Raw genomic sequence first — 17,779 nt, 5'->3', positions numbered from 1 at the left:
TTATATATATACATATGTACGGTATATATGTTTATACACATAAACATCTGCTTACATACAAGGACTATTATATACCGAGTATCACTTTATTAAAAAAGGCATACCGTGATATAACACATGTACATTCTATTTATAGCCAGTTACTAACATGCGACTCTCCAGGTCAATAACTAGAACGCATTAAACATCAGCTGTGGAGCAATGCCATGTCGTGTATATATTTACGTCATTAGATAGTAATTTTAATATCTGATATGAGTGAAAAAAATACAAGTGCAGTGGTAATAAAGACATCTAGGTGCATATTTGTATATATAATAATATAATGTAAAACGCTTGCGGGTTATAACTTAAGTCCGGTTTTTAATACCTGGTAACCTTAACGAGTTGTTTACAGTTTGCAGTCACGCATATTTTCCAAAATATTGAAATTTAAAGCGTAGACTGTATTACTTTTTAAGACAGGTATCGCTATATCAAGATAAACTTCTCCTTTGTTGTCGTAACCTTACATTCAAAGAATTCACTACAATTTCATTCGGCAATTATTTTATTTACAATTTCACGTAATAATTTACACATACCTGGGTTCTTTTTTTCTTTTTATATCATGATTTACGGATAGTGTGTCCCTTATCAGGAACAGTGCCTGCCGAGATCTATACGAGAGATGTACCGCACGGGAGAACTTAAATCTCGGGATTATTGCCGCATTCGTTTTCATGTTTTTTTCTAATTGTCATACGTTGATTTTCAAATTGTAAAAGGTATGCCTCGTGTCGTGACTATACATATGCTGAAACTATCTTTACTCAAGTTTGATAAACAGTATAGCTAACTGTTACGCTTTCTGGAGAGTTTTTATATTTCTATACATCGAGGTATGTTGATCCAGCTTAAACATGTTTCTCTTGTCTAGCCAAGCATTTATCAATATACCGATTAGATAGACAATAATGCATTATGTACTAGAACAATGGGTTTTTAAAACAGTGAATGGTCGAAAAAGTGTCGGGACAAAGTGAAAGAAAATGCTATAGACTGAACCCTTTAACCTTGAGTGTGTACTAGCATATGCTATCAGCACGTGCGTTGTTCGCGAGGCAGTTTATGAATCGTTAATCAGATTAAAATGATCCCAAAGTTCTATAGTGTTTGGCTATCTTAATCACCATAACACGATCGTGAGCTTTAAACTATAGATCACATTCTTATACCCAATACAGATTTGTTTCAATTATACGTATGGCTTTGTTAACTACCGGTTTCGATCCTCCCTTTAATATTTATCATGGTCCGTCTTGCAATACAAAGACACCAATTTAAACATATACCTGCAATATCTAAGTAGTATATTCTGCTGTGCTTTCATGTTTGAAAATTTGTTTTTTGTTTAACGTCCTATTAACAGCCATGGTCATTTAAGGACGTGCCAGGTTTTGGAGGTGGAGGAAAGCCGGAGTACCCGGAGAAAAACCACCGGCCTGCGGTCATTAACTGGCAACTGCCCCACGTAGGTTTCGAACTCACAACCCAGTGGCGGAGGGCTAGTGTTAAAGTGTCGGTACACCTTAACCACTCGGCCACCGCGGCCCCTCTGTGCTTTCAGTTACATAGTTAAATATTGAAAAATCTACATATATTGATTACTAAAATGAATTTCTTTGATGATATAATAGCCCATCCCATGACAATGATGAGAATCGTCGTATTTTAACAAACATAAACTATATTTTTAAACATGAAAACTAAATGAGAGTTGTAACATTGTGTCTGGCATGTGTTTTACATTGGCGCACCATTTGGTCCCGCTGATGGAAGAAAAGATCATATAGATTAAGAGAATCTGTCAGATTATTGGGAAAGCATAAAAACACAATATGAACTTTTCACAGAACTAATATGTATTTATAACCCATTGTACAGAAATACAATTTGTATATCTAATCAACACACACAAATAACAGAATGATAACAGTGTCTTAATTAAACATTATCGCCAATACGATTAAACATTCCATACAAAATAAAAAGTTGGAAAGTGATAACATTTAATTATTAATTTATTTTAAGCTGATGAAATCAAAAACAAAGAAGAGAAGCTCAAACTTTTGGAAGACTTCAAATTTTTTTGTTTGCTGGGTTTATGGCAGCCCCTTTACGAAGTTGAAATCTGCGTAGAGAGTATAACGTTTTTTTTATTGTATAAGACATTCTGCAGGCGAGAATCGTTTTCAATCTTTCATATTTACCCAGTTTATGATGTAGCAACTCTATTCTGTGAAAAAGGGGCCCGAATAACACTAGTTTGTTTAATAAGGTAGCTACCAGGTACAGCACAGATATTGTATTGTATTGTATTGTATTGTATTGTATTGTATTGTGTTGAATTGTATTGTATTGTATTGTTTAACGGCCTTTCTACAATTTGATAACTTTAGGCCCAAACAACACCAGATTTAAAAGATATACAGAAAGAAAACACATTAAACTCTAACTAAAATGTTAAAATATAAAAAATAATCTAAAAATCACTGATATCAACTGGTTTATTCCTACACATAGTTCCAGCTTCTAATTGACTCTTACTGTTGACGGGGCGATCAACCCAAACAAACATAAACAAAGCGAGTAACTTTCACGTTTTCATAATAATTTATTTAACCAAAACTGATAATGACGCAGATATATTATTTCTTTGTTAAATATAATGACCGATCTTTGTTAAAACACCTTTGTACAACAATCTTAAGATTGTCTGAGTAGTATTTGTACCATAATCAGATTGATAGGTGTCCCAGATCCTCACCCGACACCGTGTCCATTGATAATACCGTATCTAGAACTAGGTATGCACGGTGTCAATATTGACCGTGTATATAATGCACGTGCCATATAATGACCCGGCAAAGTGTTCATTGATACTAAGATACAATTAATTGTCTTAGTGGTTTATTGACACGTAGCCTACCTTTGTCGTGACCGTATTTAAATCAAGTACTTGTTTTATAAGAGTTATATCAACGTTGACCTCGGCTAGAAGATATGGACCAGTATCTTAACATTGATTCAGATAGGCTCGCATCACGCATTTTGTGCGTGTAGGTAATTTTAACCAGATCAATATAACATCAGATACATGTAACGTGATTGTTGATCATAGCAATATTAGCTTACTGATATATACTCAATCGTATAAAAAAAAAAAAAAAACACTGACAACCGATCTGGGATATTTAATGCATGTCTGTGTGTATATCATCGATATAGGACCATTCGGCATGTATTGAAATAACACTTGTTTATGTTACAACTGAATCTGTTTGCGAAGATAGATACAGTATCTTTCACTGTGACCTACATATATATAAAAAATAATCTATAAATATAACGGTTGCGTCATTAAACAATTACCGCGGCGTTTTCTATTCGGGAGTTATTGATCTATAGAATTTCTTTGTTGTGTTACACATTTGAAATTTACTTTACCCATATGTAAATATTGACTGACTTGTGCAATGTTTAGTACTTTGGAATTATATATTACGAAATCGTATTGCAGAGAAAAGAACGTTTGTATCGAGTACTGCCTGCCCTATTAAATACCAACCAGTTAAGCTACTTACATTTTAAGCTGTAGCCGTGTTGCGTCTAACTTCAGCGAAAAATCATTATCAATTGTCCTGTTTAAGGTTTTTGCCGTTTTTATAGAAATAACATAATACAGATATTGTATTGTTTTGTTTTGTATTGTTTTACAACCCATCAACAATTTGAGTCATTTAGGGGCAAACCACACCAGATTAAGAGGACGTTCGATACACGGGAAGAAAACACATTGAACTCTAACTAAAATGTAAACAAAATGAAAAATTATCTGGAAATCACTGATACGGCGAATTCGGGAGGAATTCACTTAATATTTCCTTATTATGAAATATTTACTTTAAACGTGGAGTATAAAAAATTATCCTTTTCACTGTTAGTACAACGTGCATGTTTCCTACTTATTGACGATATACGCGATACAAATATAGGTCACGGAGATACCCGCCATATCAATCTAGGTCACGACGATACCCGACATACGATTCTAGGTAGGTTACGACGATACCAGCCATACGAATCTAGGTCACGACGATACCAGTCATACAAATATAGGTCACGAAGATGCCCGCCATACGAATCTAGGTCACGATGACACCAGCAATATAAATCTAGGTCACGACGACACCGGCCATATAGATCTATAGTTCACGACGATACCCGACATACAAATCTAGGTAACGACGATACACGCCATACAAATTTAGGTCACGACGATACCATGATACAAATTTAAATCAAATGCGGGTTAAGTTACACTCGCAAATTGACAACAAGTTTCGTGACAGTGGAACCACTGAACATATCGGTAAACATCAAACACATCTGACTTCAAATCCCATTAGGAAACAGAACATTGTTATGTGGACTATAAAACTTTCTCGTGATCTTCATTAACCTGCATCTCTCGAACTCTTTGTTGTTGATGTCCGTCTTTTGTCGAAATATGACACTGAAATCCTGACAAAATCATATTCACCTCGAGATTTGTTTGAAGACTAAAACCACTCATCATCCTAAGGAATAGAATAATGCAAGGAAGCCTATCAATTTCACTGATATATCAAAGTGGTTTTAAATCATGAACATATAGATGACTTCAGCAGTCAATGAATATACATGTATCATGATATGAACAGATGTATTGCAAAAAGTGATTGAAATGATCATATATACAATAAAAGAGCTACATTGCCGTCAATGAGTAATTATGATATAGTAAAACAAGAACAGGCAATTGTATACTTTTATAAAATTTTACCAAATATAAACTTCATGTTACACATGCAATATTCCTTCACGTTAAATTCACACGAAATTGGCATAAAAGTGAAATTCACACGAAATTTGTCAATTTGACATGATTTCACCTGATTTCTTTTTCATGTGTATTTCACGTAAACAAATCATGTGAATTTCACATGAAAAAATAACGTGAATTTCACGTAATGGAATTTCGCTTGTGTATTACCACCAACCACAAATTTGAGCTTCGCTTTTTATCTTTTTAATTTACTTATTTGCATTTCGTGCTCCGTTGCTATATTTTATTTAATATCTGTACCTCTAATACTATTTTTTGTCATTTGTTGGTGTCAATTAGATATATTTTATACATTATGTGCCACTTTATGAATTGTTATGAGAAGCAGTGCATACTCTGTCCCGACACCTTATCACTTCCCCCCACCTCTGGGTTGCGAGTTCGAAACCTACGAGGGGCAGTTGCCAGGTACTGACCGTAGGCCGGTGGTTTTTCTCCGGGTACTCCGGCTTTCCTCCACCTCCAAAACCTGGCAAGTCCTTAAATGACCCTGGCTGTTATAGGACGTTAAACAAAAACAAGAGGCCAAAAGGGCCTGTATCGCTCACCTCGTTTATTTGAGCAAACATAAAAATAATGTTAATGTTATTTTTGTTAATAGGGTCAGCCCTATCATCTGTATAAATTTGAATCCCAGCCACCTAGGGATGCTACCACTGAAATATCAATGTCATGCATTGTTTAGGTCCAGAGAAGTCGTTAATATCAATATTAACAAATGGACCCCTTTTGACCCCGCCCCTCGGGCCTCGAGGTGGGGGGGTCAGTCCTATCGTATGTATGAAATAAATTTGAATCCCAGCCACCTAGGGATGCTTCCTACCAAATTTGGTTAAATTCTGATCAGCGGTTTAGAAGAAAAAGTCAATTGTGTTGACGGGCGGACGGACGGACGGACGCCTGACGCCTGACGCCACGGTATGGCATAAGGTCACCTTGGTCCTTCTTAACTATAGTTTACACTGCGTAATATATTCAAGATAACCAAATACAGAGGTTATAAATGTGAATCAATGATAAATCAGCTGGTACTAACAAGGGTTTTGTGCAAGATAATTTTTTTTTTTTTTTTTTTTAACAATTTTTTTATTCAATTTTAATTTTATCAACAACACATTACAAATACAATACATGTCCATTCAAACTTACAAGCATACATCATATTCATTTAGATATAATGTTATATATATTCATACATGTAGCCATTCTATATGTCTTTACTCACTCACTCACACACATACAGACACCAAATCAAACTTACACATTACAAACATACTGGGGGGGGGGGGGGGGATTTTCTTTTGCAGCCTCAGACTAATTGTTTGATTACACAGATGGTAAATAGTGTATACAATGTACACGTAAAAGTATAGACCTGAACTTTAAATTGTCAGCACAAAACTGTTACATTAAATAAAACCACATCATAGATATATTAAAATCATATGTTAAGCCAGTTTTCAAGATTATTTTGTAACTCAACATTGTTTCGGTATGCCTTATGCTTAACTATCATCAGCTTATGAGCTTTCAGTTCAAACAGTATATGGTTCTTTAAACTTATTAAATTGATATCTTTTTCTAAACATTTCATTTTAAACAAATATTGTTTAATCAATAGTAAAATAAGGTTATCTAATACCAAATCTGCATCACTGAACCATATTTTTGTTGAAATTCTTCAAAATTATAAAATGAGCCATCTTTTTTAACAATATCATATATATACATTACCCCTTTCCTGAACCATTCTTTGCAGAAAGTAGGTTTGTTGTTTATTTTGATGTTATAATTATACCACAAAGGATTTTCCCAATTTTTTTCATTGTAAGTATTGGACCCATCTATTGTTATATACCAAGCTTTCAGAACATCTTTCCAAAACAAATTTGTACATTCTTCCAAAGTAATTTTGAGTTTTTGAAGTCCACAATTTGCCAAAGCAAATGTATCCATATATTTATCTGTAATATACATCCAACTAGGATCATCTTTATAAATCCGCCTTACCCATGTTGTCTTAAGACCTGTTATAAAAGATTTTAAATTAATCATCTTTAAACCACCTTCAATATATGACTTAATTATAACATCACGTTTAATTTTGTCTGTTTTACCACACCAAAGAAATTCATATAATATATTGTTGACTTTTTTTTATATACGATTCGTTTGGGTTTGGGAGAGCTATAAAGAGATGATTGAATTGTGAAATAAGTAGTGTTTTTATAATAGTTATTTTCCCTATTGGAGTAAGATTTCTTCGGCTCCACGAGTTAATGAGGGATTTCAGTTTAATAAGTTTCTTGTCAAAATTCAATTTTACTATTTTATGCAAATCAACATCATATTCTATTCCTAAAAGATTAAACTTTGTGCTTCCCCATGAAAGATTGTGTACTGTTGTATATTTATCATTACTATACTTTTTGCTACCTATCCAAATTACCTGGGTCTTGGTGAAATTCATTTTGAGTCCAGAAACTCTGGCATAATAATTAAGCTGTTGTAGAGTGATATTTAAAGATTTTTCCGAGCCATCAAGAATAACTGAAGTATCGTCCGCAAATTGAGAGAGAAGAATTTCTTGATTGTCAACTACAATACCACTAATGTCTAAATTATTTCTTAATAATATCGATAAAATCTCTGCACATAGTATAAAAATATATGAAGAGACCGGATCCCCCTGTCGGCAACCGCGCTCAATACCGAAAAAAATTGTCAAGTTACCTCCTATATTGATAGCAGACTGAATGTTTTTTTGAAAAAGTTTAATCCATTTAATAATTGATTGTCCAAAATTGAAAAAAATTAAAGTTTTTGAAATGAATTTCCAAGAAACAGAGTCAAAAGCTTTTTCAAAGTCAATTAACAAAAGAAGACCAGGTATGTCATGTTCTTCAGTATATTGCATTAGATCGTAAATTAATCGTGTATTTTCGCCAATGTATCTACCTGGAACAAATCCAGTTTGATTATTACTTATTAATTTGGTGATAACAGTTTTAAATCTTTCCGCTATTGTGCCAGATGCCAGTTTGTAAATAGTATTAAGTAATGTAATAGGGCGCCAATTTTTTAACTGATTACGTGGTTTATCTCCTTTAGGAATACATGTTATAATTCCTTGTTTTTGGGTAATAGACAATTCTGATATCGAGTAACCATAATTGATTGACCCGACTATATAATGACTAAGTTGCTTCCAAAATACTCTTAAAAATTCAACTGAAAATCCGTCAGAACCAGGACTTTTATTTTCTTTCATTTTTTTTAATATTTTCCCCATCTCGGCTATGGTAATTGGTCCTTCTAAAGATAGAGATTCAAGGGGAGATAATTTGGGTACATTATATTGACCTAATAGTTCTTCTAAATCATCATCAAGGATGTCATCATTTCTCTTATATAATTTTTTATAAAAAAGTTCGGTTTCCTTCAAAATTTCTGACTGCCCTGTTATAACTGTTCCATCTTCCTTATCTAATCTAGGAATAATTTTACTAGTAAAATTCCGGGATTCTAGTCCACAAAAATATCTTGTTGGTTTTTCACCTTCACTAATCCATTTAGCTCTAGACCGAATCATATTACCTTTTAACTTATGCCTTTTTAATTCCTCTAGTTCTTGCTTTTTAGAATCAATGCTATTTAATTCGACGTCACCTACAATTGTCCCAGTTTCTAGCTTTTGGATATCTTCTATCAACTTATTTTCTAAATTATTATTGGCTTTCTTTTTAAAAGAAGAATATGAAATAGTTTTGCTTCTAATTTCTAACAATGAAATCTCAGCCACCTAGGGATGCTTCCTACCAAATTTGGTTAAATTCTGATCAGCGGTTTAGAAGAAGAAGTCAATTGTGTTGACGGGCGGACGGACGGACGGACGGACGCCTGACGCCTGACGCCACGGTATGGCATAAGGTCACCTTGGTCCTTCTTAACTATAGTTTACACTGCGTAATATATTCAAGATAACCAAATACAGAGCTTATAAATGTGAATCAATGATAAATCAGCTGGTACTAACAAGGGTTTTGTGCAAGATAAATTTTGATAGAACAGATTGCGTGATACCCCGTCTCTAACTCCAGGCTTTCTTAGGTCATACACTGGCTGTCTGGATGAATTATAGTAAACATATGTTTTATACGACACCGCTGTCACCCAATCAATATAAAATTGAAAAGAGAAAAGAAATGTAAATAAGAAACTTTTTTTATTTATTATTCATAAACTGTTCACTGTTTTTTCCTTCAAGGAAAACACCATCATAAAACTAACTGCCTTTCTAGTCAACTGATTTCAACAACGATTTCTATATGAAATAATATGAATATGTATAAAAAATAATTTCCCCAGTCGACTTTAACTTTGAACCGTCTTTTAATCGTCATAAATTAAAGCTGATATACGATTTTGATTTATAGCATGCCAAGTTAATTCGACGTTGCGGTGTACTGCAAGTTTTAAAACGATCGATTGTAAGTGAGTAAAGAGGAACCACACACAAGAACTTCATATTTTATGGTCGTGGTCAATTTACTGATCACCTAGTTTATGACCTCAGATCTAGATAAGAAAGTATATTACTGGTTGTTCTATCGAGGTCAATTGCAGTATTACGATATCTGTAAACAAATGCAGACGTCTCACGAGCGCCATCGCCATCATTTCCCCTATCATTTATGACTTCTTCAACGGTTGAAAATAAACTTGTCCCCGATAAATGGTCACCTATATACATCTTATAGTTAAGGGAAGCATTTTGACGTGAAGGTTGCTATATACATGCATACAATATATGATTTGAGAGACAGGATACCATTTTACCTGTTTTACCTTTTGTGGTACTGTGGTTGTGGGAGAATATTTGTGCGTTTGTCACAAAATATCATGCTTTCTTTGAGCTCCTTAACCATTATGAACTAGTTTTTATCCCATAACCACGCTTGTTTCACAACTGATATGGCACGTGATAAAATTCGTAGCAGTGTGTTATTGTTTTTGTTTACACACCGCAGTGTGTAACCACTTTCTAAGCCTCCGATTGGTCATTTGTTACCTCCAACGAATCTGATTGGCTAACCTCTGGCCTTTGACCACGGACTATTTTTACTACTCTCACTTATCTTCTCTCTTTTTTTTGCCGTCTGTCTTCAAAAGATCAGCATGGACACGTTTTGTGGATTTTTTGGTGCTCAACATTAGCTTATTAAACTTGATGAGAGGGGTTCCCGGGTGTCCTCGTGGAAATGTCGATTAATCTGGAGTTTGAGTCGTACGAAATATAATTTGATGATGGTAAAATAGACGACGGAAGCGAGATATTGCATCGATTATAAGCGAATTAAAACTGCCCCCCCACCCCACCCCCCCCCCCCCCCCCCCCCCCCCTTGCATCGATTATAAGCGAATTAAAACTGACCCCCGCCCCCCTTGATTCTAGGTATGCAGTGGATCCTGATAGCAATGAATGATTTATCAAAACAATGAACAAATGTAATACAAAATGGTTAAATCGCTGTCTCTAAATCGTAGTCATTTGAATGAAACGGTGGCACCATCTAACGTAACTGTTAGGCAGCTTCCCTTTTAGTTGGGTGTCATTCGGTACGGAACAGAACATAAATTTTCTTTTCATTCCACTTACCTTTATTACAAATATATTTATTCCAAACACAAAAATTTAAAAATCATCTTGGAACATTTGTCTCATGTCAGTAAACTGATGAGATTTCGTGTAAACACACTGACAAACGTAAACTACATAACTGTTAGGCTTGCTCAACACTCAAGCTCGGTTTCCGAAATATTTGTTGAAATGCACGATGTCTTGAATGAATAAATCTCAGAATGAACATTTAACATCACAATAACCAGTAATAGCATACCTACAAACTTGTCTTTTGCGTTTCTGAAGAAGAAGCGAGACATTTTATACTTTTCTGAAGGTGAAGGGGAAAACTTCGGCATGTGTCACAAACGTGTCCGATACCTTGCTGAAGGTGAAGAGCACACTTGGATATGTGTTAAAAAAAACCTTGACCAATGATTTTGTTCTGAAGGTAAAATGTGGACATCATTTTGACAGCACTATACTTGGTTAAAGATGAAGAGAGACTCTTTCACAGCCCTTTACTTGGATGAAGATGACGGGAGACCCTTTAACAGTCCAATAGTTGAATGAATGTAAATGGGGACACCTTAACAGCCCTATATTTGGATGAAGATGAAGGAAGACTCTTCGACAGCCCTATCCTTTGATCAAGATAAAGGGAGTCCCTTTCACAGCCATTTGCTAAGATGAAGATGAAGAGATACCCTTTGATAGTCCTATACTTGAATGAAGATGAAGGAAGTCCCTTTCACAGCCCTATACTTTGATGAAGATGAATGGAACCCTTTGTCAGGCCTGTACTTGAATGAAGATGAAAGGATACATTTTGACGTGTTATAAACGTGACCTTTACTGTTCTGGTGGTCAAAAAGGACACCCTTTTGACCTTGCTGGAAGTAAAGGGAAACTTTGACATGTTCTATCATATACTTTTCTGAAGGTGAAGGGGGAACTTTGACGCGTACTTCTCAATACTTTGGTTTTCAGGGCATATATTTCGACCTATAAAATTCTACACTCTATTTGACATTGAAGATTTCACGTTTATTTGGTTCCCGATCGACGCTTTACTGTTTCTTAATTGTTACATCTATTTATTGTCTTTTCTTTAACATTGTAATATATCTGTTCTTTTATCAACAAAAAGTTAAGAAATATTTCCCTTTAGAACATCTTAATAAAACTTACAGATCGTAAGAAGATTTATTTCTATGATATTAACATATAACTGGTACACTTGTGGATTTATTTCTGAACATTAGTGAATTAACGAGACAATACTAAGGTACGTAACATTAGTCTTATTCCATATGCGTGTCAGGTGTTGTCCGCTTCGAAAAGAATTGCAGAGTCACGCGCTATGTCGCGCCAGAATGAATTATCCGTGGAACGGCATGTAAATTGCTCTTTAACACCATACCGCTCCACTTTCAAGCCGGCCCCCTTGTTTGTTCGGTCCCTCGGCTCTATCCTGATGGCGTTTCTTGCTGCTATAGCAGCGTCCTCTGGGAAATAGTTAAATGGAAGAAGGAGGAAACCAACATCCATCCCGGGGGTCGGGGTGACTGGGAGGTCCTCCGTGTGGGGGATATGGTGCATCCCAAGGGTCAACCACGCAACGAGATCCTGGAAGTAAACAGAATGTAGCATGAGATACAAGCCATGTTAAAGTTTTACAGAGTGTAAACTGGTTCTTCGTAGGAAACCCACACGTGATCGTTTGCTCTATCGTTGTATACAGACGATAGCACAGAGCCCCGAGGGTTTCCGAAAATGATATTGGTCCATCTGAATGAATTAATTGTATAAAAATACACAAGTGTCTAGCATTTTAAATTGTAAATTTATTGATATATTAAGTATATACCGAATCATGAATATATAGCTGCATTTAGTCATCCTTCACGGACTCGTTAGTGATGTCATAGATCTTTGGTGTGAACAATTATAATCCAAAAGGGGTATCAGGAAATGAACATTCTCTTACGAAAATGATGCCATATAGGCGAGGGTCTTTTACACCAAAATTAAATCCTTAAATGACCCTAGGTGTTGATAGGGCGTTAAACAAAATGGTTGTGACTGTTGGTTTCATATTGATTTAAGAAGGCATGCAGGCAAACGGCAAACGTGGAGATTAAAGCCACAAATACAAGTGAATAAAATTGACAGTAACTTAAAGACTCGTCATTAAAGTTAGAGACCAAGGAGGCAGAATTTCACAGGTCATTGAAATCAAAATTTGACAAATGTTAACTTATTGAAAAGAAACACATTAATCCGAAAAGTATGTAAAGTATGTAAAGTATGTAAAGTATGTAGTAATGGAAGGGGAGGTGCATTTATCACAAGATAAATGCTGTCATAAATTAAAGGTATTGAATGCTAGGTTAATTGCCACAAAACATCTGTAGGTATGAGGGTATGGTTGGATAATTGCCCTTTATTTACATGCGTATGTAGTAAAAATGTGATTACGCACCTCGTCAACAATGGATTCGTTATCGTCTAAAAAGTCTTGAAAATTTACAACAGGTTCTGCTGTGTCAAGTGCGGCATACTGTGAGCTGCTGAATGCTTCCGTGTCTTTCCGGCGAGTCACTGCCATCTGATAGCGCGACCAGGACATGGAAGGCTCATTACCGTATCCCTCCGCTACCAGTGACTTGATCATTCCACGTGGCAACATGCGATACGATCTGGGTATGCCGTATTTATTCGTAGATCTGTTGTTATAAAATGTGAGATATTTTGGCGAATTAAAATCATATTTGTATGCAGCGCTTAGTTCATCTGACTTCAAATTATGACTAAATTTTGTTTGGTGATATTTTTGTCCTTCGACCTTCGACCAAATATTATCTACCGATTCTGGTTCAATATTCAGAGTTTCAAAACGATTACTGGTACCCATGACATCCAGGTCGACTTTGAAATGTACTAGATGCTGGTGAAGACTTCCGATGATAAAGTCGTGTAGACGATACCCATATGGATCCTCTTCCGGTCTATAATAACTAGTTGAAATAAAACCAGTAGAGACAACTCGAACCTGGAAGGCACCATTTTGGAAAAATCGGAAGTCGATTACATAATCGTAATTCATGACTGTGAGGATTGTCCTAAAGACGAGAAGAATACTCTCCATTCCCTCGTACGATGTCTGACTAAGGGGCTCGTAATTATAATGTCGGCGATGTGGGTCTCCTGTGTTCAGTTCAAATATACAAAACACATTTCTCGTTGTGAACGGTTCGTCAGACCCCTCCGTGAGGAAGGAGGCATCCATAAATGTGGCGTGGGACGGACAGTCTACTCCAGGAACGAGGGGGCTAGCTTTTGGGCCAATAACATCAGAAGAATCGAAAAAGTCCGCGAACATTTGTGCTGGATTATTAGAAGAATAGAACACACACAACTCTTGGAAGCCAACCTCATATATAATTCGTTGATCATCATACCGGATGTCATAGAGTTGTGGTCCATACGCACTGGACATTCGGAATTCGAAACTCCAGCGCATGTAGGTTACGTGATTATAATTCACACTGTAACGCTTTCCGTCTGGTTCAACATGGGTAGGGTTTCGAAGGGGCTTTTCCCAAAACGGCTTCCCGCGTCTTTCGGCCTTTGAAAACGAGTTGTCATGATGTGGGTCAGGCCAGGGTGTTCTCGTTATATTTAGGAACACACGAGATTTGAAATCTTCTATCCCGTCGTAGGTTGTACCACTGAACCATATTTTTTCAATAGTGAAATCACGGCTCCCAGTATTAACCAAAACTGAGAAATCCAAATTGTTTAGCAAATAATTCTCTTTGTTCCGGCTCAGCCAGAACCAAAACTTCCGAGTTTGCTCTCCACTAACTGTCGGTGACATTGTTGAGAAGTATGTTAGAATGAGACATTCGGAACCACAGTTCCTTAAAGTCCCGCCAAAAAACGTCCGTAGATAGTCCCTGAGTCCTGTGTCGATTTCTTGTTCTGCAAATGCAATTGCCTCCTTGTTTTCCGCCATATTAATAGGTCGTAGTATAAATGGAACCGATGATGGCCGGCCAGGAACTTCTTTCATATAGGTCGGACTTGGAAGAGGACCAACAATTCTTTCGATGACGTCAGGAGGGTCTTCAGCACCTCTAAATATAGTCACAATTGCCTCCCTAGCCGGCTGTTTTCCGCCACCATCTAAATATTTCAGTACGTCGTCCTTAGAGGGCAGATATAGCTCTGCAAGGTAGCGGTAGTTGGTGTCAATCGTGTTGGAGGGAGGACTGGTGATGTTGAGGGACTCCTCCTGTTTTAAGTAAGAAACAAGACCGCGGATCTCAGTGGCTGTCAGGTCATAAAACACAGATGGTTCAGTCGGCTCGCCCAGGCGGGTCATTCCATGTTCCTCTGATGAAGATTCAGGCGTGTCGGTTTTGATGATCACAGACGCCAAATACACAATTACGATCAGGAATATCAATGACGTCAGCAACAGGAACAAGGAGAGACAGCGCCATCTATACGCTTGGTCGACTTCTTTTTTCTCCTCGGCCATTTCCCTGCAATATTTAATGTTTGTTGAGGATAGAGGAGACGACTCTATATTGAACAGCCGTATCATGTGACTGGAAACACTATGTAGGTGAAATATCTTCTTGTTTTTCTTTTTTTGCTTTTTAGATAAAATGACAGAAACAGTTGTATAACATTTAATATAGAGGATGAAAACATTGCTTCCGTATTAATTAGTATACTGAATATTCATTGCAGGTATCAAGATTACTTATATGAACCATAACTTTCTTGAATACACTCTTAAATATCATATTAGTTTTGTCCTATATAACTTCTATCTTATTCATAACCCATTTAAAGTATGTGAATGGTGATTAATGAATGTGAATGACCTTGGCTGGGTGACGTTTACTGTGTATTCTTGCGCTTGTTGTACACCGTCAATGGATAATTGATAACCGATAACATGTCACCAGTCAGTATCAGTTGATAATTATATCTATTATAGTTACTATTGTCATACCTGTAATAGTTTTCTGAAAATTAATGAATATCAGAACTTTATGCGCAAGCGTAATGATATTTAATGGTAGTGACCGTTACCCTGGTGTGTAAAGATTTCAACTGTACTGTAGCTAAAATTGGAGCCCCCTTTACAAGGATGTCCAGTTAAAATCAACTATACATTACAAAACACCCACATTTTACCCCTTGTCACATCACTTAATTGGCCTATTGACAGTTAATGTTTCAATCTCAAATTATAATACAAAAATTACTTTAATTTTCAGATTATGTATTGATAATAATTTCGGTAGACTAGTCATTATGTTATTAAAATGAACTTTTCAATAGCAATATTTGTTCAGAATGTCTCTCATTTATAGTCAGTTTTATCATTAAGCTGACATGGTCAAAATAGATTTGTCAGCTTAATAATCATCTTCGCTAGCCAAGGCTTCTCCACGGGTGGAGTGAAACGTAATCAGAAGCCTTGGCTAGCGAAGATGATTATTAAGCTGACATGGTCAAAATAGATTTTAAAGATGGAGGTCGTGGCAGCTTTCTTGTCTGTTTATTTGTTTGTTCGTTTTTCGTCATAGCCGTATAATATTCTTTTGGCCCCGGATATGACGCGACAGGTGGCGTTACTGGTCAAGATGAAGTATGTGATTGGTCAATGTAGCGGTAAATGCAAAATGAAGATATGCAGTTAGATACGAACAAAGTTAAGATTGAATGCATGCCGAATCTTTTCAAATGGCACATTAATAAAATTATATTCCTGATTCAGATTCAAACTGATATAATTTTATTATCCGTGCTGAAACCATTAGTTCTTTAATTTAGTTCACCAGCAGCTTTACATTATAATCAACACCATTAAAACTATGTCGTTTATCTTTTTTTAAAGATATTTCTTGTTTGTTTTGTTTTGCTAAGTATACAATTATTGTTTTCAAAGATATTCCATTCAAGTTACATCAATATATATTGATAAAAACTTTAGAACGACGTACATCGGAGGATGTCCTTAACCAAAAGCTTATAAGAGTCTTCTGCTCAGATGAGTTAAAGTCATGTTAAGTATATACTGGTCTTTTTTGTTAATTCTACAATTATAGCACGGCAATATGGGACAAAATTCATGACGTTATCATTTTATACAAAATATCCACGACAAATAAATATGTGGTTTAAATGTATAATTTGCCTTTATGACATTTTCCATTTCCAATATAAATAATAATAATGGCGTACAAAAGATATGTTGTTTTATGGAAATTTATGGAAAGTGATTTTGCACGATTCTGTAAAATACATACTTAAAATACATATAATGGTTGGTTTACTCTTATCATATATATATTTGTTTATGATATATCATTTTAACATATATTACTATGATTAATGCATGTTGTTAATAAAGGAATTAATAAATGAATGATCAGCGCAATATTTCACATAAAAGATGTCCGAGAAAAGAAATGATTCAACTACAAGATCTATTTTAAAGCACAGCTGCAAAACATGTTTGTTTGCATAGACGCCGCCATCTTGGATTTTACCTTTGATTGTTTAGTGGGAAAACAACACATAGATAATATTTCTTAGCTTACTTCATCCTCACATAGAGAACCAAATCGAATAATCATTATGAAGAAATTTGCTGGATTTCAACCTATTAAAGATGTAGATATTACCATTATATAGCCTGATCATATGACAGACGTCATTGTAGATTGTCAATATAAAAAACCGAGGAGTGACGAACTTAATTATCTTTATAAATTATAAGGACAAAATATCAATTTTCGCCTGTGATATTGACAATACAATGTTAAAACCGATACGATTACAATATCTTGTTAAGGATTAAAACTTACCCTGGTGTCTTGATTAAAAATAAAACCCTTCAAAAGTAGTTATATATCCTCATCAACAAGGGCACGTGAGCGGACAGTTTCAACACATACACGTGTGGGGATGCTGGATGCTAGTTTAAAGACGAGGGATTCAAGCTACCGAAACCTTCATTAACAGCGAACTGAACATGGGTTCCGGTCGAGGTCAAGCGTGGTAATGGAGGGGTGTTAGAATGTAGTTTGGCAGCTTGTAAACACGGCCACATAGCACTGCACATATGGTATCATGCTTGCTCAGTGGTAATCTGTTTGATGGCTACATTGCATCAATAACAACTAGACAAGTAAAAC

At 35.7% G+C, this 17,779-nt stretch overlaps 1 protein-coding gene across 1 annotated transcript; it reads right to left on the bottom strand.

The window, feature by feature from the left end:
• Positions 1-10,388: 10,388 nt before the first annotated feature.
• On the bottom strand, positions 10,389-15,102 carry LOC117334905 (putative amine oxidase [copper-containing]). The gene is made up of 2 exons (XM_033894749.1): positions 13,039-15,102; positions 10,389-12,182 (listed from the first exon to the last, which is right to left on the bottom strand). Exons 1-2 carry the CDS (start codon positions 15,100-15,102, stop codon positions 11,874-11,876), a joined length of 2,373 nt encoding a protein of 790 aa, XP_033750640.1. The 3' UTR covers positions 10,389-11,873.
• Positions 15,103-17,779: the final 2,677 nt, after the last annotated feature.

Source organism: Pecten maximus, chromosome 9, assembly GCF_902652985.1.
Source record: "Pecten maximus chromosome 9, xPecMax1.1, whole genome shotgun sequence".
Lineage (NCBI taxonomy): Eukaryota > Metazoa > Mollusca > Bivalvia > Pectinida > Pectinidae > Pecten > Pecten maximus.
The sequence above is the reverse complement of the archived record's forward strand: the minus strand, read 5'-3'. Positions and strand labels throughout refer to the sequence as shown.